This window comes from Myotis davidii, unplaced genomic scaffold (genome assembly GCF_000327345.1).
Source record: "Myotis davidii unplaced genomic scaffold, ASM32734v1 scaffold104, whole genome shotgun sequence".
In the NCBI taxonomy this organism is placed as follows: domain Eukaryota; kingdom Metazoa; phylum Chordata; class Mammalia; order Chiroptera; family Vespertilionidae; genus Myotis; species Myotis davidii.
In genome coordinates, this window is record NW_006296625.1 from 3,386,939 (window position 1) to 3,412,470 (window position 25,532).

At 35.0% G+C, this 25,532-nt stretch overlaps 1 protein-coding gene across 10 annotated transcripts in view; it reads left to right on the plus strand.

Moving 5' to 3' along the window:
• MYO6 (myosin VI) overlaps window positions 1-25,532 on the plus strand; it is a 145,651-nt gene that overhangs the window by 61,884 nt on the left and 58,235 nt on the right. For 6 of the 10 annotated variants that reach the window (XM_015569438.1, XM_015569440.1, XM_015569439.1 and 3 more), the window contains exons 3-12: window positions 1,522-1,591; window positions 5,707-5,780; window positions 9,315-9,444; window positions 11,429-11,534; window positions 13,731-13,786; window positions 16,285-16,382; window positions 16,710-16,874; window positions 21,291-21,371; window positions 22,689-22,697; window positions 23,956-24,136. In XM_015569438.1, coding sequence (XP_015424924.1) covers window positions 1,522-1,591; window positions 5,707-5,780; window positions 9,315-9,444; window positions 11,429-11,534; window positions 13,731-13,786; window positions 16,285-16,382; window positions 16,710-16,874; window positions 21,291-21,371; window positions 22,689-22,697; window positions 23,956-24,136 — 970 coding nt within the window. The remainder of the gene's footprint in view (window positions 1-1,521; window positions 1,592-5,706; window positions 5,781-9,314; window positions 9,445-11,428; window positions 11,535-13,730; window positions 13,787-16,284; window positions 16,383-16,709; window positions 16,875-21,290; window positions 21,372-22,688; window positions 22,698-23,955; window positions 24,137-25,532) is intronic. The other 4 variants (XM_006772171.2, XM_006772174.2, XM_006772180.2 and 1 more) reach the window with 1 other exon arrangement.

Consider the following 25,532-nt stretch of genomic DNA (forward strand, 5'->3'; position numbering starts at 1 on the left):
GGTTCTCCCCCCAGCCCAGGCCTGATGGCTCTGGCCCAGGTGTCAGGCCTGGGTAGGGGACCCCCAGACCCCTCCGATTGCTGGCTCTGCCCCTCGCCCAGGCCTGATGCCTCGGCCAGAGGAGTTGACCCTCATCACCCTCCAATCACCAATCACCGGATCGGCCCCTTGACCAGTCCTGAGGCCTCCGGCAGAGGTGTCAGGCCTGGGCAGGGGACCCCCAGCTCCCTGCGGTTGCAGGCTCCACCCCTGCCCAGGCCTGACGCCTCTGGCCTAGGCGTCCGGCCCAGGCAAGGGGCCGATCCTGCGATTGGAGGGTGATGGGGGTCAACGCCTGAGGGCTCCCAGTATGTGAGAGGGGGCAGGCTGGGCTTAGGGACACCTCCCCCCGCCCCCCCCACCCAGTGCAAGAATTTCGTGCACCGGGCCCCTAGTCATTATTATAATTTGTAGATTGTTTTATATTACCATTAATATACTTAATGTACATAATGGATTAGGTTCAATGTTGTGATCTGTCTTCTAAACCTTTCCACATTTATAGCACTAAGAACATGTGACTGGATTCAAAATTATTAACTTCCAGAATATATAGGGCATAATAGTTTTCTAATTTGGGTATGACTAAGTTGAGCTACTACCAGCAGTCTGGATTTACTTTGTAAACTACTGTATAGCAATAGCCATGTCTTATACGTGTGTGTGTGTACACATATTTATATGTATGTAAACCTACAAATATTTTAAAATAATTGAACAATTTTTTCCTTAGAGTTTTATTTAATATCGATGGAAACTTTAACCACAAGAGTAATTGTAATTGCTTGAGAAGTATAAAATTATAGAATACTGTTAGAATGGCATGGTTAAAATGACAATTTTCTTTAGATGTAATTTGAGATCATTTTTTTTTCTCTTACAAGATACTATCTTAATTCTAGAATTTCTACCATAATATTTAAGTGACATAACAGATACATACTATTCATGCATACCTATAATTTTATGGTCCAAATAGTTCTGGATACTCTTTATATTTGGAGCATATATCTATACAAGAATTTGTGTCTGTTTTACTCAAACAATAGGATTAATTAAATAATAGCGTGTTCTGTTGGTATATCCGATAGATTAGATATTACTTTTTCCTTTTTTAAAATACAATGGCTATAGTATATACAAACATTAAAATTTTTATTTTTTAAGTTGTTAGTAGCATACCCATATAAATTTAATATTAACATACTTCCTGTTTTGTCTTAGTCTATATATGAGAGCATAGGCTTTTTAATTGATTTCCATTATTGATTTTATGGTCATAGTAATAATAGATAAGGTTTTTTAAGTTAAGTCATTATTCTGTTTTTGGGTTAGTGACTTGTTAAATAGTAGGATCTTGTATTATGTTTTAACGAAGAGCATATTGTTGCCATTATGACAATGTATGCAACCAATTAAGCTTCTTTATTTTTCTTACTATGTATAAACTGTAGTTTAATGAACTCTTGTTCTGTTTGTTAGACATTTCTGGCTCTCATAAACCAAGTGTTCCCTGCAGAAGAGGACAGCAAGAAAGATGTGGAAGATAACTGTAAGTAGCAAGTTAAAAATGGTTCTCATCCCAGAAAAGAAAATTGTTCCTCCAAAAAACAAATTAGTGTTTGTATTATAGGTACACGATACTGGTTCAGAAGAAATGTAGCCCTTTGACATGAAGATTTGTGTGAATGGAGGAGCTCAAAGGCCCTAAATTTATTATTGTCTTCCATTTGCACTTTGGTGAAAGAGTCTCTTAAATGTCTTTCTAGTGTTGTCTCAGTTGTGTAAATGTAGGGAATAGTAATAACTTACCTTGAAGTCTGATCTGAAGATCTCTTGTTAATGGTTTTAAAAATTATTTTGAACCTCTTCTAGAATCAGATGATATTTATAGTAGTATATGTTCAATAATTCGGAGGTTGAGTCAAGGGGACCTATTTTTTTTAAGATATATTTTATTGATTTTTTACAGAGAGGAAGGGAGAGAGATAGTTAGAAACATCGATGAGAGAGAAACATCGATCAGCTGCCTCCTGCACATTTCCCACTGGGGATGTGTCCGCAACCCAGGTACATGCCCTTGACTGGAATCGAACCTGGGACCTTTCAGTCCACAGACCGACGCTCTATCCACTGAGCCAAACCAGTTTCGGCTCAAGGGGACCTATTTAATGTCATTGTTTGAAGGAAACAAACATTTAAAAAAATATTGTGTAGTAAGTACTAATTGAAAAATTGATTCCAGAACATTACATTAAAATGAAACATTATTTTGACATAACTATCTTAGGGTGTTTGGTGGGAAAAATCTTTATTCAGTGAATAAGTCATGTTAATTCTTGCATTTTCAAGATTAAGTAGTAACTATATTTCATTTTTTATTTGGCAATATTTAAGAGTCATGTCCGGTTGCCATGGATTTAATTAAATGTATCTGACATAAAAAACTCTCCATTTAAAAAATAAAGATGAGAGAAAGGAATCTATTTTGTTCTCGTTGAATTTCTTTGGAGTTCACATTTGAGGGAACCTGTAAGATCTGCATATGTGAATGGGCATTGTGGAGTAGAGTCATGGTAGAGCTGTGGACGCAGGGAGAGCCTGAGTTCAGATTCCAACTCGCTAGTAGGAAGCTTTGTGCTATGGGCAACATATCTCTCCTCTTTCAGTTTCTTATCTATAAAATGGGAGTAATAATGTATATGTTGCATGCCTGGGGATGTTATATTTAAACTTGTTGGCATATTTCTTAACCTCTGGTAGCTGTTATTTTAGGTGTAAGAGATTGAGAAAAAATGTGCTGTGTATAAATGTTCTTTGGCTAACCTCTTCACCTTCTTTTATCCAGTCCTTCCCATCCCTTGCCCTCTGACCTCTGTTAGTCTGTCCCTTGTATCCATGCCTCTGGTTTTATTTTGTTCATTAGATTCCACATATTAGTGAGATTATGTAGTATTTGTCTTTCTCTGACTGCTTATTTTGCTTAGCATAGTAATCTCCAGGTTCACCTATGCTGTCACAATTATTTCTTTTCTACAGCCATGTAGTATTGCATTGGATAAATGTACCACAGCTTTTTTATCCACTTATCTACTGATGGGCACTTGGGCTGTTTCCACATCTTAGCTATTGTAAAAATGCTGCTATGAACTTAGGGGTGCATGTATTCTTTCTGATTGGTGTTTTGGGATTCTTAGCAAATATTCCCAGAAGTAGGATCACTGGGTCCATATCTTTTCTTAATTTGAAGGAAAGCTGCTATTAAAGCTGTTAGGAGGCTCCACCTACTTCTTACTCTGTCTTATCCTATATAATAAAAGGCCAGCGACCATAAGTGTAACGATTGGAACAACTGCTCTACCAGTCGATATGAGGTGCATTGACCACCTCTTGGTCCCCCCTCACCCTCGTCCCCGGCTCACAGGCTCCAATCGCAGCATGGCGAACCAGGGTGGGTGGCGGTGGGGCGGGACTGGGGACTGGCGAGTGGGCAGAAGATTGCCCTGATCACTGGCTAGTCCTAGGGACCCTACCCATGCACCATTTCGTGCGCTGGGCTTCTAGTTCTGCCATAAGTGGCATTAGAAAACAGTGAGCCATGTGTTTTTGGCAAGTGAATTGTCTGCACTGTATGAGTGTAGAGGCATGGACAGTCTGAGATAAGTATAGCAAGAAGCTCTTATTTGACTGAATTGATTAGGTGTTGAATTGTATGATAGGCATAATTCATTATAGGCATATATACAACTTCAATGAGGAACCAAGGAAACAAGCAAGTGAATTAGGCAGGGTCCTGCTCTCAAAGATCTGGTTTAGCAGCCAAAACCAGATATACAAAATTTCAGTTGCAATACTGGCAGTCTGTGGTCAACACCATAAAGAAAGTACAAATAAGCAAGTAATTCTAGTGGTGGGGCTGGTGGTGAGAATGGGGAAATATCATTTTTGAGACAATCTTTTGCATTGACCTTAATGAATAGGTAGATTTTTGATACCTAGAGATGTAGAGGTGGCGTTTAATGCATGGATGATATTTGGGTTTAATAAATACTTTAGTCTCTCTGTAAGTTAGATCATATTAAAGCAAGTTGTGGACAATTATATGAAAAGGTTAGCTGAATATGCAGCTTTAACATGGGCCCTGAATACCAGTCTTGAATATGGACTTTGGTAGATGATGGAGACCCATTGATGTTTTTTGATGAGGAGAAATATTTAATTAGGGTACCACTTTAGTTAAGTGCTGAGCAGTCTGGATTAAGGAGAAGAAAGGCTGAGGCAGTAGACATTTAAGAGGGCGCTATGATTACAAAAGAGGTAATGTGACCTAAACTGGAACTGGGGCAGTGGAAATGTAAAGAAAGAGGAGACATACCTGAGATTTAGATTATGCTAATTTTGAGTGCCTACCATGAGTCTGGTACTGTGCTTCCTACACACGTTATTGCATGGTATAAGGAGTCGGAAGCTGGTTTAGAGCAAGAAGGGAGAAAAAAACACACAACCAGATCCTAAGTATTGACTAAGGTTTGTAGTCTGGTGGTGCTAATTGTAGAAACCAAATGGTTGGGAAGAAGAGTGGTTTTGTCTACTCTAGCATGTGGTGCAAATGTAGAAATGGAGCTCAGAGGATTGGAGGGCTGGGCGAGTAGGTTAGGCTTGGAGAATAGAATATGTCAGAGTGTGTGCATGTGAGTGTGTATGTGTGTACATATGTATGTATATTCTGACATATCAGTAGAATAAGCATCAGAAAAACAAGCTTTCTACCCTGATTCTGCTATTAACTAGCTGCATATCCTGGGTTAAGAATACACATATTTTCAATCTGTGGTTGGGAATTCAAGTATGCAGAGAGCTGACATAAATTATATCTGGATTTTCAGTTGCAAGAGTAGTTAGCATCCCTCACCCCAAGTTCAGTGATCAAGTGTATAATTTCTCCAGGACTCTTTCTTCAGTATATCACTTGTGAGGCACTGGCTGAATGATCTAATGGTCCCTTCCCCTTCTAAAATTTTATCTTTTGTGTTTTTCTGTAAAATTCTAAGTGTCAGATTAAATTAGTGCCATCACCTTGTTGTGTCACAAGTGTAATAATATCAGTGCTATCTAAAGTCCTACCTTCTTCCCACTTGAATTGAGCACCAGTTTTTAACCAACCTTCATTAATATGTACTCACCTGGTATTCACTAGATATACTCAGCTGGTTAGAAATTTATTGTTTATAAATATAACTGTAACACATATGTAAACTGGGTATAGTTTATTTATTGATTTATTTTTATTGATTTTAGAGAGAGGAAGGGGGAGAGAGAGAGATAAACATCTAAGTGAGAGATAAACATCAGTTGGTTGCCTTCCATATGTGCCTCTGCTGGGGATCAATCCCAAAACCTAGGTATATGCCCTGACCTGGAATCGGACCCGAAACCTTTTGGTATACGGGGACGATGCTGCAACTCGCTGAGCTACATTGGCCAAGGCTTAACTTGATATATTTTAAATTGGCTTCTTGGGTTTACATGTACCAGGGTTTGAAAAAGATGTAATTAAATCTAGCAGATGAATTTTAGCTTGGAACAAAGTGATTCAGATTAAAATGGTGTTGTTTTACTTTATTTTTTTCTTCCAGTATCTAATGATATACTCATTTAATGTCTCAGGTTCACTAATGTATTTAAATGAAGCTACACTTCTCCATAATATCAAAGTTCGATACAGTAAAGACAGAATTTATGTAAGTATTTTACCCATTATTTAATTTTTTGTTGTTCATAGGATGTAAAACTTGAAACTTTCTAACAGGAAATAATATTTGATCTGAGGCTATTGAATAGAGTGAGCTCTATGAGGATAAGGATTTTTTTAAAATTTACTGCTATAACTCCAGGGCTTACAACATGAATGGTACATAGTAGGTATGTGGTAGATATTTGTGGAATAAAATAATGAATTCAGAGCATCATCTGCTATCTTTCAGATTTAAAAATGTTTAATTTTATTTAAAAAACTAATTATTTGGGGATTTGATGTCTTATTTTTGATATATATCTGTAGATCTGTTTAAAAACTTTAAAAGTATTTTTATTGATTTCAGAGAGGAAGTGGGGGGGAGAGAGAAAAGCATTAATGATGAGAGAGAATCATTGATTGTCTGCCTCCTGTATGCACCACACTGGGGATCTAGCCTGCAGCCCGGGCATGTGCCCTGACTGCTACCTCCTGGTTCATAGGTTGACGCTCAACCACTGAGCCACACTGGTCAGGCTAGATTTGTTTAATTAATTCATTTTTCACGTTGTTCTGCAGAGAATTTAAGGCGTCCTATAAAAAATGTATATTGAAATTAAAAACTTGGATGACAAAAAATGTAAATTACACTAAAGGCAGTACCTGAGGAAATAATCAAGAACACTGAAATGCTGTGCACACAGCCTAAATAGTTGTAGTATACCATTAGATCCTAAACAGATACCTACCTTAAAAATCTAGAATATTAAGAAATGAAAGAGAATGCTTTTAATGTAAATAGACTTGCACCAAATTATTCAGATGGATAATTAACTAGCATGTTTTAATTATAATTACTCATTGTGCACATTAAAGGTTTTATTCTAATATGACCTAGTTGTGGATTCCTTTGTTGGCCGGAGATAAATTACCCACTGTAGTTCTCCTGTTATAAAGATGGGACTCTTCATTATTTTTGAACGAAGAAAACACATGGCTTCTTTGACACCTCCTAGATCAAATGACAGTCTTAATCTTTTATAACACTATCAATTTGCCTAATTGTACTTACTTAATTCTGACTAAATTACCTTTAGTCTTTGCCATCTGTCCAAGTAGTGACAGCTGGGAAATAGAAATAATCTAATCTTTCCCAAAAGAGTTCACTTGCCATCTTTCAGTTCTACATAGCACAGTTGTTTTTTTTTTTTTTTTTAAAAAAAAGTATATATTTTTATCCATTTCAAAGAAGAAGGGAGAGGGAAAGATAGAAACATCAATGATAGAGAGAATCATTGATTGGCTGCCTCCTGCACACCCCCGACTGGGGATTGAGCCCGCAACCCGGGCACGTGCCCCTGACCAGAATCGAACCCGGGACCCCCCCAGTCCACAGGCCAACGCTCTATCCACTAAGCCAAACAGACCAGGGCTATCAGCTATTTTTTTTTAAAAAATGTGTTCCATATCATGATTGTCAGTTCTACATAGCACAGTTTTAAGCCGTCACTCTCCTCCTTTATTTTTTTCAACATCAACTAAATAAAGGATACACTAAGATTGACATATGGCTGTTCTTGAGTAGAAATATATTTAGAAGCAAAAGCCACTCACTCAGCAGACTGCTGTTGAGCACCCGATGTGTGCTAAATGCTGTTTTAAGTATCCACATAATACAAACTTTTAAAATTTGTTTGTTAAAGCAGTTTAACAAAAGTTGACTGAATATAACCAGGGAACATCATATTTCAGATAGAATTGGCCACTATTTTTTTTATCTTATATTATTCGATAGTGGTGGACCAATCTTACATATTTAAGCAAATTTTGATTGACTTCTCTTTCTTGAAGTTAGGAAACTTTTTTATACCTTTATAGAATCGTCATACTTCTTAAAAATTGAGATACTTTGTTTTTATTTGGGATGATTATACTAAAGCTTAATACTCATGGGATTCTGATTGGTCTTTCAATGCTTCCTATGTTGCAGTGGTACTGTACATGGCTATTAATAACTGAGGGTTTAGATGCAGCATTAATTGTATTTAAAACATTAGTTGTCTTTTTTACACATTGAGTTTAGTTGGCTTACAAATTTTTGCTGGATTGCATGGTTGATAAAAAATTAGTCTGTTTGTGGAATTTAAGTTTTTATTTCTCATGTATAATGTTTACTTCCCTCCGGAGAATTTTAGGTTTATTCATAGCTTTTTGACCCTCTGTTTATAAGATATGTATGCAGGTCGGCAAATGACCTCTGTTAGGTAGTGGCTGTTTGGCTTCATCAGCTCCTGTTTAGAGAACCAGTTTTTCCAAAGTTAACCAAAGCCAAGATTGGTATGTTTTTTTCCTAGCCAATTATGCCTTCTAGTTATAAAGCCATTAAAAATTAGCAACATATAAATATAGTTATTATTACTATAGTATATGTAAGAGAAAGAAGCGGTTTGGAATAAGAGCTTAAATTTTGATATTTTTATATTTCTCATCAACCAGAAGTATCACTATTCTCTCTTAGACTTGAGTATAACAACAGCTATCTCACTTTAACATTTTCATTGGTTACTGAAATCTCTGTTATTTTCCTTTTGTCTCCCATAGAAATATAATTATCTGGAATTTCTTATTTTTTACCCCACTCCAGGACGCATTTTTGGGAACAGTCACTGAATTTGAGATTAGTCGTCTGAGAATTCAAGGTTTCCGCATCATTTCCCTTCCACAACTAGAAGTAGAAAAGAGAAAAATATGGTCCTGCCTGTCCTAGTTTGACCAGTAAACCACAACTAATTGCTAAACCACAACTCTCTTTCTACCCGCAGGGAATTTTATAAATCCTATTGGTGCATTTTTTTGGCCTTTTAAAGCCACAGTTAAGTTCCAAATTCAAAAGCAGGCTTAAGTTGTTCATTAAACATTTAGCCCGGCAGTATTTAAGGTAATGGTTAGCATATGTTGTTTTGCAAAGTCTGGGACCAAGTGATCACCACAGAGCTAAATCAATTTTTGTCTTTCAGTGATGGGAGGAATAGGCCTAGAGGATCCCACGAGCTATATTAAACTTTTCAGTAATAGGGTGAATAAAATAGTCTAGGTGAGGAATATTAATGACCAAAACTTGGACTGTAAGAATTGAACTGGGAGAATAGATTTCATAAGAAGAGTCAACAGAAGAAGGCTGAGCTAGAGGCTTAGAGACTCAGCTCTCTGTCTGTGAAGAATTAGTAGTGATACCATCAACCTGGAGAGCACATGGAAGGAGAATGTTTTCTTTGAGGCAAAAAAGGAAGTCAAGAGAAATAATCTTGATTTTGGATGTGCTGAGTTTGAGATGAGTATGGGATGAGAAGATACATTTATTGAGCATTAGAGAAATATGGGTCCTATAGAGATCATGGAATGTTTAGGGGTAGAAATGCAGATTGGGGAGTATAGCGAATTGGAAGTACTTATTTGCTATATTTTCTCCCCTATGAGCCTTGTTTAGTTTTAAATGAAAATAGTAATTGGAAAATCCTGTATTTATGCTTTTCCTATTTAGACATATGTCGCCAACATTCTGATTGCAGTGAACCCCTACTTTGACATACCTAAAATATATTCTTCAGAAACAATAAAGTCTTATCAAGGAAAATCTCTTGGGACAATGCCACCTCATGTCTTTGCAATTGGTAAGTAATTTCAGTGCATCTTAGTTTTTATTTTTTCTTACATTGTATAAATTTACACAGTTTTAAAATAGATTAACAGAAATTATGAATTGAATATGTATTTTGGAGAGCCCGTATGCATTTTGAATATATCACCATTGTTAGTTGCACGAATTTTACAGGGTGGGGAAGAATACTTTATAACCAAATCATGGGTCAGTTGTATATCATTATCTTTGTTAAGTGCCTGTGTCCTTTTAAGTGTGTCTACTCTTTAAAAGTAGGACATAACAAAAGCTGAGCTCATGGCTCTTTTTGACTCCTCAACGCAATCAGTTTCAGTTTAGAAGTGTCCTCCTTTATAGCTTTGAGGCCATGGCCTTCTGCTCTTCCCCAGGACATCACTTGTGAGTGTAAGAGCAGATGTCTGCCAGGCCTCACTTTACATCAGGGTTTCATAAAGTTGAAAGGACTAAAAATGGTGTATCCTACATATCTCTGGGGAATCTGTGGGAAGACAGCAGTATCTGTCTTTGCCTTTCTCAGGCTTTTTCTCATCTTAAAGCACTCCAGTAAGGAACAGAGAGATGGAGTTATTTGACCCACAGTCGGTAACTGCAAGTACAGAGATGTTAGCTAACCCTTTGGATCCAGACATAACGAGCAGTTACTTAACTGATGATATGTTTTGGTTCTGATTCTTAGTGCAGCTGTTTCTCTTTGGGCTTGCACTTCATGCCTGTGTTTTGGCATAACTAGGCCTCATGAACTTCCAGTTTTGGCTGACTTGTGTACTGTGTACGATTAGGAGACTGAATATGTCAGCCGAGTCCAGTGCAATGGCAGATTGACTTTTGATTCTAAGATGCTCTAATGCAGTGGTTCTCAACCTTGGCTGCACATTAGAATCACCTAGGAATCTTTTTAAAATCCTGATTTCTGGGCTTCAAATCAGGATTTTAAAAAGATTCCTAGGTGATTCTAATGTGCAGCCAAGGTTGAGAACCACTGCTCTAATGGGTATTGGTATGTTTTCTGTCAGCTACCAAAATGGTGCAAAATCCTTAGAACCTAAATATGAGCAAGTTCCTTACTGGAGAGAAGTTACATGTTTAAAATGTAAATAAGCTGGCTTTTATTTTTAGTTGTTTACCGCTAAAGAATGTATTTACAATGACTCCACAAAAGTGGGTGGAACAGATTGCTGAAAAATTGGTCAAAAGGATGGGTATACTCTTACATGTAGTTTGCATTTGGTCCTTAGAGTAAAAGTCACTAGTAAAGTCTGCTTCATTGGTAAGGATAGCAGTATTTTGAGACCACCTTAAGAGAATTAAATCATGCTCAACTTATATGTGTAGTCTTACAATTTGAGACACTTTATAGCATAAATAGTTGGAGTATAATGAAGATAGCTAAAAATTAAATACATATATAAACAACTGCAAATATGAACAAATTAAAGCAGTTAATTCTGCCTATTTTTGAAATGCTGATAAGCTCTACAAGATGTTTAAATTGAGTAATAGTATTACAGAAAAAAACACAGATTTATTTTGCAATTATGTATTTTTTCCTCCAGAAGAATTTTTGGTTGCCAGATTTTTTTTTCCAGAGCTCGTAATTGATAGCTCGTTAACGTCTTATTTTTCTCTGTGGACTTCATTAGTTTTTCATAGTGAGCATTTTTAATCTCTGCAGATCTTCTCTGGTACTGGGAAGAACTAAGCCACAGCTCAAAGTATGGAGACATTCTAGTACAAACATAAGAGTTGTTTATTTGGCTTTCACATTACTTAGCTGTCAGAATCATAAGCTGCCAGCCCATTTAAAGCAAATACTTTAGAGATATTTTGAATACTTTTGAACGCTTTCATTTAATTATAAGCATGCATTTATAATTTCTTTAGGAGTAATTTCTCTTTGCTAGTAAATGAATTTTCTGTCATCTAGTAAATCTGTATTTAATGCACTGCTCATCATTAATGTGTTATTTTGACTCCAGCTGATAAGGCTTTTCGAGACATGAAGGTGCTCAAGATGAGTCAGTCTATCATTGTATCTGGAGAATCTGGAGCTGGCAAAACGGAAAATACAAAATTTGTTCTAAGGTGAGAAATATTGAGCTAACGTGGAATAAAATTTGAACAGGTTGATTTTTTTTATTGTGACAAAAATATATAGCAAAATTTACCATCTCAACCACTTCTAATGTGTACAGTTCAGTAATATTCAATATATTCACATTGTTTTTCAGTCAGTTTCCAGAACTTCTCATCTTGCAACACTGAAACTCCATACCCATTACACAATTCTCCATTTTCCTCTAGCTCAGCCCTTGGCAACCACCCTTATATTTTCTGCTTCTGTGATTTTGACTACTCTAGATAACTCTCATATAAGTAAATCATACTGTGTTTATCTTTCTGTGACTGGCTTTTTCCACTTAATGTAATGTCCTCAGGGTTCATTTATGTTATAGCATATGTCAGAATTTCCTTTCTTAGTAAGGCTGAATAATATTCCATTGTATGTATATATTACATTTTGTTTACCCAGTCATTTATCAGTGTGCACTTGGATTGCTTCCATCTCTTGGCTACTGTGAATAGTGCTGCGATGAATATGTTATGAACAAAGAGATACAGATATCTCTTTGAGATTGGTTTGAACAGGTTGATTTTGGATTTCTTTGCATGTTTTATGATCTAGTTTAAAATAGTGGGCTGTATCCCTTTTATTTTATTTTATTATTAATGTTTTTAATTTTATTGGGGTGACATTGGTCGACATGCACATATAGGTTTCATGTGTGGATTACTTATTTACAGAATCTGTTTATAGGACCATGTGTCCACCACCCAAAGTCAAATCTTCTCCTGTCACCTCATATTAGGATCCCTTTCTTCCCTCACCCCCCTCCCTCTGGCAGCCACCACACTGCTATTTGTGTCCATAAGTTTCAGTTTTATATTCCACATATGAATTACATCATATAGATAGATCTTCGCTTTTTCTGTTTGACTTATTTCACTTTGCATAATGTTCTCAAGGTCCATCCATGCTGTTGTAAATGACGCTATTTCAAGCAGACACCTTATGTGGAAGCTAGGCTCTGTAGATTGAAAACTATTTCTGACGTTATTCTTTTGAGGATACTGGAGAAGACCAGTGCTGGTTAGGCAAAGGGAAATCTATGAATATTCCTTCAAATCCAACCTTTACATTCTGTTCTCAATATTCCCCCACAATTAGTATAGTTGAAACCCCTTTTTTACATTAATGATGACTGGCCTTATTTCTCCTTCTCCACAACCTTCCTTTCATTGTATCCCCTGTGCTGCCATCAAATTAAACTGTACACTTTGTTTAAAATCATAGCATTTTAAATACAGAAGGAACAACAGTACTCATTATAGTTTAATACTTTCAATTTATATACTTGGGGATGTTAAGTCTAATGTTAAAGCTACAGCTAGGACCGGGGAATGCATTCTAAATTCTCACCAGGGTTGTTCTCATGTATTATAGTTCTTAGTCGATTGCTGCATGATAGATCCCCTTTTCAAATTTTGCCATTTTTTAATGCAAATGTATATGCTATTTAGAGTTATTTATATGAAACCAATTTGAGTTTGTTATTGCCTATTATGCATGCGCAATTCTTGTTAAATGAATGCTTCCTAATACTCTTGGAATTCTAAGTGTTTAAGTTTCTTTTTCTCTTGTATGTAATAGTCATATAGTATGTCTGTGGTTAATATACACCTTTGAAATGAACAAGTAATTAAGAAACTGTAAAATTATGGTGTAAACTGATAAGTCAGAGGTTTCTCTGTTTTGAAATGTGCCAGACAGGTAGTTGATCCGTCATGTTTTATCTTGCACTGTAACAACATGAAGAATGGTAATTTCCTACTTGTTCAGTGGCAGATTACTGTATTTTATCTAGCCAGAGAGATTGAATTAATAGGCTATCACTAAAACCTTTGTAATCAAATGCAGAAATGAATATTCCTGTGTATAATGTGTGGCATATTTAAAACCAGATGGTTAAAGTCAGAATATTCCCCAAAACAGTTGTTTAAAAATAATGCTGATTTAGATGTTAAAGGCAATCCAGATAGATTTAAATGTTTAAAGAGCTGTAACAGAATAGTTGCATTTAAATATAAATTTGTAATTTTTAGATAACCAGTTACAACAATGATCCAGGTTTAAATTTTCCATGTATTAAACAATATTAGAATTGTAATGTTTAAATTATAATTTATTGTCATCTAAATTTTTATATCATATTTAAACAGATATCTGACTGAATCCTATGGAACAGGTCAAGATATTGATGATAGAATTGTCGAAGGTATTGTCAATTTTTAAAATTATGATTTTATGTTGTTAGATATGTACGAGAGAATCCTCTGTAAGTGGTCTGGCATGTTCTCCCAGAGAACCAAGATTTTTCCTTCAACAAATCTTTGCTCAGATACCATGTTTTCATTTACTTAATAGCTGTTGTCACTCCTTCCCCTCCACCAATGTAAATGCTAAGATGGCGGGAATTTTTATATATTCCAAACCTCTGGTGTAGTGCCTGATACATAGCATATCAGTGATCCATAAACAGCAGTGGATGGATGAAAGAAATGCAGGAAACATCTTTTGGGTGAATGAAGGAAATACAGGAAGCTCTGCAGCCTCCTGTTTTTACTTTGTGTTTTTTTTTTTTTTTGTAAAATAGGAGAGAGCAAGAAGGTTATTTCGAATTGAAGTGCTTTTGGGGAAAATCATTTTAACAGAAGAGTACAATTAGAAGGCAAGGCTCTGTAAATTGATTCATGTTTCTTGATCTAAATGATTTTTTTACTTTTACTTACAATTCTCACTGTGGTATTGTGACACAACAAGTATGAGGATCTCATAAGTAATGCTATATTCACTGTAAAGTACCTACTTTAGTGAGGGAATTACCCTTTAAAATTAAATAAATAAACAAACAAATAAATAAATAAATAAAACAAATTATGGGTTAATTCAATAAACTACTAATTAGTATTCTGATTTGTTTACTCGAGGTGCACACTTGCTTGAGAATTGAATACAAGGCTGTGCTGTATTGTACAACATGTAGTGTTTTCGAGTTGAGAAAAGTTGGAAAGTATTATCCCAAATATTTCTACAACCCTTTACTAGAGGATAGTGCATATTAACTGGCAGGACACAGAAATCTTTTGATGCCATTTTAATTGAAGTTTGGAATAAGTATATCATTAATAGCATTAATATAATTTTTTGATAGAGAGGCCCTTATCCTATTTTTGGATATTTTATTAATATATTAAATCTTTCAGTAAAAACTGGTGATGGAGTCTGTAAAGGAGTTGGGGAGACCTATAATTAAGTCCCTTTTTTTTTTTGCCAGTAGCCAGTCATGTGACCTTCGACAAGTCAGTTGACCATGTTGTGCAATAGTTTTTTGCTCACCTGAAAGGTGAGGTATATATGCTAACATTGCCTTTAGTTTTACATGCTTTCTTACTTATTTTTCCAAGTGAAAAAACGGGGGAGTGATCTTTAAAAGGGTTTAGAGCAGGGGTGGGCAAACTTTTTGACTCGAGGGCCACAATGGGTTCTTAAACTGGACCGGAGGGCCGGAACAAAAGCATGGATGGAGTGTTTGTGTGAACTAATATAAATTCAAAGTAAACATCATTACATAAAAGGGTACGGTCTTTTTTTTCAATACTTTTATTCATTTCAAACGGGCCGGATCCGGCCCGCGGGCCATAGTTTGCCCACAGCTGGTTTAGAGACTAGTTAAGCTTTCTACTGTGGCTAGAATAAGAGAAATGGATTTTAAAGTTTCATAAAAAATACTCTAGCGATAGACATTGTGAAGCAATTTATGAGGTGGTTGAGGGAGAATATGTGACTTAGATTGACACTAGTCTGGTATGTTTACAGTTGAGACTCTTGTGAGTACAAGAATAGATTCTGGTAACCTTATAGATGTGATGTCTATAAAATAAAAACAAATCTTATATTTGTTTATTGAGATTTACAAACTATTGTTCTGAGAACCTTGTGTAGGTAATTCTATAAACTAGTTCATTAGTTTTATTGGATATGCATGTAAAAATGTTAAATCTGGAGGTTTTATTAATATACTAGAGGCCTGATGAATGAAAATTCGTGCAAGAGTAGGTCTTCCTTCCACTGGCTGCCGGCACTGGCTTTCTGCCGGCCCCGGCTTCCCTCCGGCATCTGGGACCGGGCTGCTGGCACCAGCTTCCCTCCTGCACCCGGGAACTAGGCTGTTTCCATCTTCTGGCCTCCGGCAGGTACCTGGGGCCCGGGCTGGTTTCCCTCCAGCCCCAGCTTCGTCAGGAAGGACGTTTGGAAGACGTCTGGTCTTATTAGCATATTATCCTTTTATTATTATAGGTAAAATATTTTAGACAAGTAAGTCAACTAATAATTTGCTGCCTGTATTTTGTCACAAGAGGTTTGCTATTTTCGATATTATTATCACTACTCTAGTAGGACTGATGTACTTGTGAAAATTTTAACATTTTTAGGGAATAATTTAAAAACTTGTGTTAGAAATTTTGTAACTTAGTGAATTTTAAAAAATTCAGTCTTTCTCATAACATATTTATTTTTAAATATATTTTGAGTAGTTTTCCCATCTCTTACACGTTGATAAGGCCTGAACAGAGAATAGTCAGTAAATATTTGTGGGAATTGGCATTACATGTGAATTTTCATGTAATATTTTTAAGAACATTTTTAGCTATATCATTTTATAAATTTCCTTTATGCTAATTTTTTGATGAAATATTTTCATTTCTATTTTAATAGCTAACCCACTCTTGGAAGCCTTTGGAAATGCAAAGACTGTTCGCAATAATAATAGCAGTCGATTTGGAAAATTTGTAGAAATACATTTCAATGAAAAGGTGAGAGTGAGTTTGGGGATGATATGTTTGGGGAATGTTTTTGAAAAATACAAGGGTCTTAATAGAATTGGTACTGTACTTGAACTTCTGGTAAATTTGTTTTAGTGTCTCTCTGTTACTTTAAATAGATGGGATAATACATATGTTCAAACTATGACCTCTATTAAACACTTGAAGCTTACATTTAGTTATCTGTTTTTCCCCCTTTACTTGATAAATATTACAACCTATTTTATAGACAAATGTTTATTAGAAAAAATAAATAACATTTATCGGTTATACTTTAAGACTTGACATGCAAAAATGTGTTTCCTCTTTGTTTTTTAGAGTTCAGTTGTTGGAGGATTTGTTTCCCATTATCTTCTAGAGAAATCTAGGATCTGTGTTCAAGGCAAAGAGGAGAGGAATTATCATATCTTTTATAGGTTGTGTGCAGGTGCTTCTGAAGATATTAGGGAAAAACTTCATTTGAGCTCCCCAGATAATTTTCGGGTAAGTTGGATGAAAAAATTTCATGCAAGACTTGCAAATTGAATTGTCTTTGACTATAAAACTTATTTTAGTGGATTTTGATAGTTTTGTGTAACTTACATTAAATTTTGATAGCTTTATGTAACATGACATAATTTCTGTACTAAGTAGATTTCTATTTAGACTTCCTGCTGCCTTTATAATGTAACACCATATGAGGAATTATATAATGGTTAGGTAAAAGGGTAGATGTTAATAACCTTATCAGTGAAAGCTCAATAAGAAATTTGTACTAGTTCTGTAATGTTGGCTTTAAAGTTACCTTTTACTTTTTGTAAAACAAAAGTAAGCTTGACCACTGAATTAATATTAATAAGAGCCTATGATTTTATCTTCCTTAATTCAGTTCAACAACAAATATTTTTGTTTGCCCAGTGGGTGCCAGACATTGTGCCAGGGTTATAAAGATAAAATGAGCCCTAACCGGTTTGGCTCAGTGGATAGAGCGTCGGCCTGTGGACTGAAGGGTCCCAGATTCGATTCTGGTCGGGGGCGTGTGCCTGGGTTGCAGGCACATCCCCAGTGGGAGGTGGGCAGGAGGCAGCTGATCGATGTTTATCTCTTGTCGATGTTTCTAACTCTCCCTTCCTCTCTGTAAAAAAAATCAATAAAATGTATTTAAAAAAAAGATAAAATGTAACAGTTCCTGCTTCTGAGCAACCTAGGGTCTGGACACACACACACACACACACACACACACACACACACACACTCTGATGTGTTGAAATGATAAATAGATATGCATAGGATGCTGGGGATTTTGGAAAAGCTTAATGGAACAACTGAATCCTGCAGGATTTTCAAGTGTTGCCTAGAGAAGGAAAGGTGCAAAGGTTATTCCTGGTAGATGCAAAAAGATGAACAGAGAAAGGCAAGAAACAGTAAAGCAGGAAATGGTAGGAGGTGATGCTTGAGAGTTTGAACTTCTGTAGTTAATAAGGAGCTATTTAAGGACTTTAAGTAGAAAATTGGGTGTCAGATCTATACTTTCCTTTGGCTTTAATATGGAGATGGCTTTATGGAGTAGAGCATGAGATGGATTGAAATAACAGCCAACGATAAATTGTTTGGGAATCTATGGCTACAGGTTGAAGTAAGAATTGCTTGGTGTCTGAATTTGTTTTATGGATGGCAGGGGTACAGAGTGGTGGACGTACAAAATATTAAGAGGTAATATTGATAGGACTTGGAGACTGATTATGGTAGGGAGTAGAAAGAGTTTGGGATACCGTAATTTCCCAAAATTTGATTAGGAAAACTGAGTGGATATAAATACCATATTAGGGCCAGATGTAAGATTTAGCATAAAGGATGAGTTCAATTTGGAACCTATGGATCATCTGAGCAGAGATGTTCAGAAGATCAGTGGCAGTGCTGGAGTGACAGGTTTGGGAGATGGTATTCTGGTGGAAGTTAGAACCATGATAGTGAATAGATGAGATGGTCCAGAGAGATTATATGATGTAGAAAATGCAGAGGATGAGCAGATGAAGAGTTGCCCAAGAAAGGAAGCTCAACTAGAGTTGTGAGGGAAGTACAGGAAAAATCACGAGTGCCAGGAATCGCAAGCCAATTGAGTTTCTAGAACTGGTGACTAGGGATGGCTAGCATAATTTACAAATTCTCAGTTAGGAAATAGTGTCCCTCTACCTAGAGAGTATCATGCTAAGTAAAATAAGTCAGTCAGATAAATATCACATGATCTCACTCATATGTGGGATCTAAGGAACAAAATAAACTGTTGTACGGAGTGGATCCAAGACATGGAAGCATGGAACAGAGTGCGGAATCTTAGAGGAAAGGTGGGGGAGGGTGGGTGGATGGGAGGTAACCAATAAAAGATCTTGTATACATATATGCATAACTCATGGACACAGATAATAGGGTGGTGAAGGCCTGGGGTAGGGGGCAGGGGTGGGCTGGAGGGGGTCAAAGGCGGAAAGAGGGGGACATGTGTAATACTTTCTACAATAAAGAGTTCTCTAAAAAAAAACAAGAAGAAAATAGTGTCCTTGTGAGAGAGATATGGGAGTCTTGGTATGGGGGTTAGAAATGTAGTGTGTATAAAATTTTCCAGGTAATTTTGATAGTCCTCTTTGGACAGGAATCCTCCATTTGAAAATCGTGTGTGTGTGTATGTGTGTGTGTGTGTGTGTGTGTGTGTGTGTGTATATATTTTCTCTCTGTGTATTGAGTTTTTACATGTGCATTTATCATAGCTTCTCTTTATTTAATTAGTTTCTTTTAATGTGTACTTGGAAAATTTAAAACTTCATTGTTTCAAAGTGCTTTATAACTGTATCTATTAAAATGTTCAGCCTTCTCTAGAACTCACCAAATTAATTGGAATTTGAAATTAGTTGACCACATTATCTTCATGAAAGTAGAAGAGGCATATCTAGACAATGATTTTTAGAAAAGTAATATAAATTACTGTGAATCATATGAAATGTAATAATCATGATGTGGCTCTGTCCTCAATGATAAAGTGATGTGACTACTCTTGTCTTAATCTAGCGTTTCTGCTTGGAGGCTTAGAGCATAGTTTTTGCATGTCTCAGAATGTACCGATTTTCCTGGCACAATCGTAGGCATCCTAAAAGGGCAGCTACTGAAATCCTTGACCAGGTCAGAGAGTTTCCTGCCTCTGTAGTGTTACTTGGGAGTCATGATTTCCTCTTTTATAAGCGAGTCCTTTGGTGTTAGGAGACTAGAGGAACAGCATTGCCTTTCACCTAAATACATCTACTGTCTTGATATTCCTCTCATACATAAATATACACACCTCTCTATTCCTCCCCCAAAATGACTATACCTTACAGTGGTTTGGAAGTGTGTTGATAATTTCATCAGGTTTTTCGGTAGTTTACAGCAATTATAGATATGGTGGTAAAGATAAAAAAAGAACCCTACAATAGGGCGAAGAACACTTCCATAAAATACACACGTATTTTGTAAAATAAAGGTTTAAATTCTTACATTATTCAAAATTTGCAAAAATTTTTTTATATTTTTGTATATATTTTTTGTATATATTTTATAGTCATGCAAAGATCCTTAAGCATAAATAAAGCTTTGATAGAATGAGGATAGATTGCAAGAATAGTTACAACTTTCTATTTACAGAAAAGTTGGAAGACACAAGTATATTTCCTAGGTTGTAATATTAATTAAGTTCATCTGTCCAATAGCCAAGTAATTGATAAAAATAATTAGGGTGGGGGGATAAACTCTTGCTACCAAAGAAAACATTTGTTTGGGCTCTGTATGTTTAAGCTACTGTTATCTTACTAAATATTAGAGCTCTTTTTTGAAATAGTTAATTGAAAATACTTACCAGTATTATTCCCCCTCCCTTCTCTTTTATTTCCCCCCCAAAGTTTCTACAGTAGAAAGAAAAACTTATTACCAACATTTTCTGGTTTTTACCAATTTTAATATTTCATTATAATGGAGGAGGGAAGATAGATGGATGCATTGATCATCTAAAATATTAATTTATTTCAAAATTATTCAAAATTTACTATAATTTTTCCCCTTGGTATCTGTATAATGTGGTATCTTAAATCTTGGAATACATGCCATGATGCATGGAATTATAGTAAACTGATTTAAGAGGCGCTGAGATGTTTTTTAAAAATTTGTCATCTTCTTCCTTGTGCACTTCCTTCCTGCCTCCTCCCCTCACTCCCTTAAAGGTGGGTAAGAGATTCTCTTTTTAGACCAATATAGTATTATATTCTTCCAACTACTTCCCTTGTTCTATATTTTGAAAGCCTTTAAAAGGCTTCTGGGCAACAAAGAAAATCCTTGAGATAAAAGCTGAAACTGTTATTTGAATATGAAGGTTCTTATGGCAAGTATTGTAACTTATGTGTAGTCAGTGTTAACTGTCAGTAAATATGAAAGGCATGCTTTAAAGAACTGGTTCTAAAAATAAAAAATTAAGAAATTCAAAGATAATATTTGTTAATTATTTAGGAATTGAAATATTACTTGAAATATTCAACCACACTGTGTGGGTCTTTGAGACTCACACATTTAGTAAGAAGGTGATTTTTATTACTATCTGTAGTAGGTATGAAGATATTTGACACTGTGAATATTTTAAATTGCTGCCCTTTAAATATAGAAAAGCTTTATGGTATTGATTTTTATGTTAACCATAAAATATAATGTACTGTGAGGAATTGGGATTTTCAACATCCCTGGTTTGATTAGTAGGAGTAAAATGCTTATATAGAAGTACTGATTTTCCTTGACAGGTTATGTTTAGAAGTTCTTTATGGTTAGCGCTACTTGATAAGTTGTGTGTCTCCTGAACTGTTTTCCTGAGGGTCATATTTGTTAATTACATTTTACATTTCTTTGTTCTAGTATTTAAACCGAGGCTGCACTAGATACTTTGCTAACAAGGAAACTGACAAGCAAATTTCGCAGAACCGAAAAAGTCCTGAGGTATAGTAGACTATTTTTTTAAAATTAAAATGTTTAATACCCCAAAAGTTGTGCTAAAAGATACATTTTTTTATTTTGGAGCCCAAATAAGTTTTCTTACTTTTAGGCTGGTACTTTTGAAAACTAAATACTCATCCAAGCCTCTCTAGAGTGTGTGTGGTACTTAATGCCTATGCTGGTATCTACAGAGCTTTAGGTTCTGGCTCCTACACTGCTCTCCTCTTGTTCTTTTTTTGCGGCAAGAGGGTGTTGAATTGCCTAAGGATTATCCTTTGCTAATATTTTTGAAGCTTGCTCTCATATTACCCACTTGAGATTAAGTATAAAATATGTCTTTTATAATTGCCTACTTCAAGGCAGAAATAAGCTTTGTGGTAGACATTATTGTGAATTAATGCTTATCTATTATTGTATTTCTCTTTAAAACATATTTCTGTAATATATTATAAAAAATTTTGCATGTAGGCCTTACGTAATTATTACATTTCTAAAAGTAATTATTTATAATTATACCATTAAATATTACTTAAAGAACATTAAATCCTTAATCTAAAAATTTACTGTTACACAAATTTTAATATGCATTGTGTAAGTAATAAGTGGTATTAAGCTGTATCTACTCAAGGAGTTTAAATTGTAAAATACAAAGTCAGGATTAATTATAGGGACTAGTCGTATTGTCTTTATTAATTTTATTAAAATATTTATATTGAGTACTTAATTGAACACGTTTTTATTGTACTCAGTTTTTAATGCTTCTGCATTTGAGAGTCAGATGCTTTTGACTCCTTTCAAAATGAGTGAGATGAATTATGTCTTTATTATATTCATGGAAAAGAACAGAAAGCAATGAAAATTCCCATTATTTTGAATTCTTTTAGTTAATTTTTAAGTTGACATTTTAGCTATTATTTTAGACCCAGATGTCTGAACTATAAATTATTAACTTTAGTTTGTTACATGCATGGTTGGAACTTTAAGAAGTAACATTAATGTTTATTATGATATCTTATTTTGTCATGATAACCTATATTTTCATAAGGCATCATCAAAACATAGAAATTATATTCTTTCCACTAAGATAATGGAGATATTTCCTTTGGCATGGAATAATATGAGTAGAGAGGAAAGAAAATTGGATTTTACTGTTTAAAGAGTAACATGGTACTCTCCTATGAAGAAAATGTACTCTTTCTGATTCTAGTGTCAGCAAACTTTGTTAGGAATCTTATTTATATTATTAAGTTTATATATAGAGATATATAAGTGAACAATGAATTAATATGTTTAAATTACTTTTTATGTCTTCTTTATCAGGAGGATGAGGTGATCATTTTGACTAATTAGAATCCTTTGCCTAGTTCCATTTGAGTGCCTTTAAGCTGTGTGTAATTTTTAGGAGAATGCAGTATTTTTAGTCTTCCATAACTGCAATGTATTCATTAACATTTGATTAAAAACAGTTTTTAAATGATTTAACTATTCAATTGCAAGACTAAAAATTCTGCATGATGTGTGTTTTCTGTTAACTTTGGCTGCACGCGATTGTTTCCTTTACTGCTTTTAAAAATAAGATAAAATTTCTTTATCTAGACATTTTCCAGAAATTTCGCACAAATATAATTAAACATTTTAAAGAATTTTGTGGAAGGCAATCAACTTTAGCTGAGAAGCAGTGGGCAACCGGAGGAGAAGAAACATCTCCAAGAGGTGTCTTTAATGGCCAATTAAATCTCATGCTGTTACCTAATGTTTAATTTTACTTATTCATTCTCAAGTTCTGGAAAATTTCTAGACCAACCATTCTATGTCCAGTAACTTTTATTTTTCTCCTTTTAGTTTTTGCAGGCCTGATTTTTCCTTCCTTTTTCTGAGTTTGTTATAAGTTCTAACAATGAATACTTTAGATGCATGTTTTTATTTTAAGAGAGAAATAAAATTCTCTTCATTTTTTTCTGATACGTTTTCAGTTATTGCATAAATTCTTAGAGTAAGCATAATGCTTACTAATACATTTTACCTCATTTATATTTACATAGAAAGGTTTAAAAAGTAATTCTCAGGCCATGAAAACTTATTAGCCTGTTCACTATTTACTACTGTTGAATAGTAGTGCAGTTGATGGCAATTAACCTAAAGGGGTATAATGCTAAGTGTCAGATTAAAACTTTTTTTACAATTTTTTTGCCTAAGTTCATTTTGACCTATGGTTCATGTTGATTCATTTCAACCACTAATATTCCATTCTTTTTTACTCAGTTTTTATTTTTATCTAATACCCTAGCATTATATGCTTTAGAGTTAATATTGTAATTAAGTTTGAAAACATCTTACTCCATTTTTGACTGAAATTTTTATTGAGATAATTATAGATTCTTATGCAGTTGAAAGAATTATACAGAGAGATTCTGTGTACACTTTACCTAGCCATTCAGTTTTTGAATGTTAGAATATTAAAGTTTTTCCATCAGCACATTTTATTTTTGCATGTTATATAGTGCAGCAGTAGACTTCGTGTAGTGTTTTTTTAGTATACTTAAATAATGTAAGATGTAGCTAATTGATGTCCTCTTATTTTATATAGTATCTTAAGGCAGGTTCCTTGAAAGATCCTTTGTTAGATGACCACGGAGATTTTATTAGAATGTGCACAGCCATGAAAAAGATTGGTTTGGATGATGAAGAAAAGCTTGATCTGTTCCGGGTAGTAGCTGGTGTCCTGCACCTTGGAAATATTGATTTTGAGGAAGCTGGAAGCACTTCAGGTATCTTTGTGGTTTTTTGTTTCCTTTTGTTTTTAAGGAATAAAACTAAAGGTTCTGTCATTTCTTTGTCATATGTAAGTTGAACCCGTGTGCAGGTTTGTTAATACCCTGAAATTTCTAGAATTTACTGTTGTATGGTGAGTCATGGAAATGAAGGATGCTGCATTGTCAGTCATTATTAGTTCTGATGAGGAATACACTTACTTATGAAGGACAAGTAACTGCCAGGGTCATAGTTAGTGACATTTTTCAACTGATATTATACTTTTCTAATAAATGAACAGAATAATTCTCTACCATATGTTAAGGTATTTTGACATTTTTTAAGGCTCATTGATTTAAATTTGGATCAGTTAATTAGGGCAATTGAATACATAAAAGCCCAATTACTTTATTACTAGAAAATTAAAATAGGTTGAATTTTGTGCAAATTGAAAAGAGCATTTAAGTGCATGCATGGTAGTAACTTTCCAACTCTCTTGGTATATAGCCTTACATAAAGAGTAAGAATTTTTATACACTCTTAAATTTGTTCTGTGAATACAGGGGTTGGGAAACTATGGCCCATGGCTGCACCTGACCAGTGGCTTGTTTTAGTAAATACAATGTTGTTAGAACACAGCCGCACTCATTTCACTGACACCTCGTTTGTTCCAGCTTTTGTGCTCCAGTGGCAGAGTTGACTAGTTGTGACAGAGAGACTGTTGACAGCAAAGCCTAAAATCTGACATTAAGAAAAAAAGGCAGTTGACTCCTACATAAACACGTTATTTAAAAATCTTATACTGAGTTAAAAATATTGAAAGCACCATTTCATAGAGGAGTCAATACCATGGGCTTTGGTGTCAGATCCCAGAAGCTCTCTGAGCCTTGTTTTTTTTTTTTTCATTTGTAAAATAATGAAGTAACTCATGAGAAGTGCTCTTAAAGTATCTAGCAATAGTGTGCATATAGGGAAGGGGCACAAGAGTGAGGAAAAAGAACATTTAAAAATGTGCCTTCTGTGTGCAAGACTCTATATAGACAGTATTTCATCATCATCATAACCAAAACTTGATAAAGATAATGAGGTAGGAGATATTATCTCCATTTTACACACATGCAACCTGTGTGGAATGGAATTGTTAATGAAATTGTTGATATGAGAGCCAAGTTCTACCCATGTTTAAATAACTCAGTTAATTTTCCCTCTATGCCCCTAGTCACTGACCTTCCCAAATGTGGTGATCTGTGAATGAGCAGATTCAAATAGACATTCTTTTTTTTAAAATATATTTTTTATTGATTAAGATATTACATATGTGTCCTTATCCCCACGTTACCCCCTACCCCCCCCTCGTGCCACCAACCCCCTGTTGTCCGCGTCTATTGGTTAGGCCTATATGCTTGCATGCAT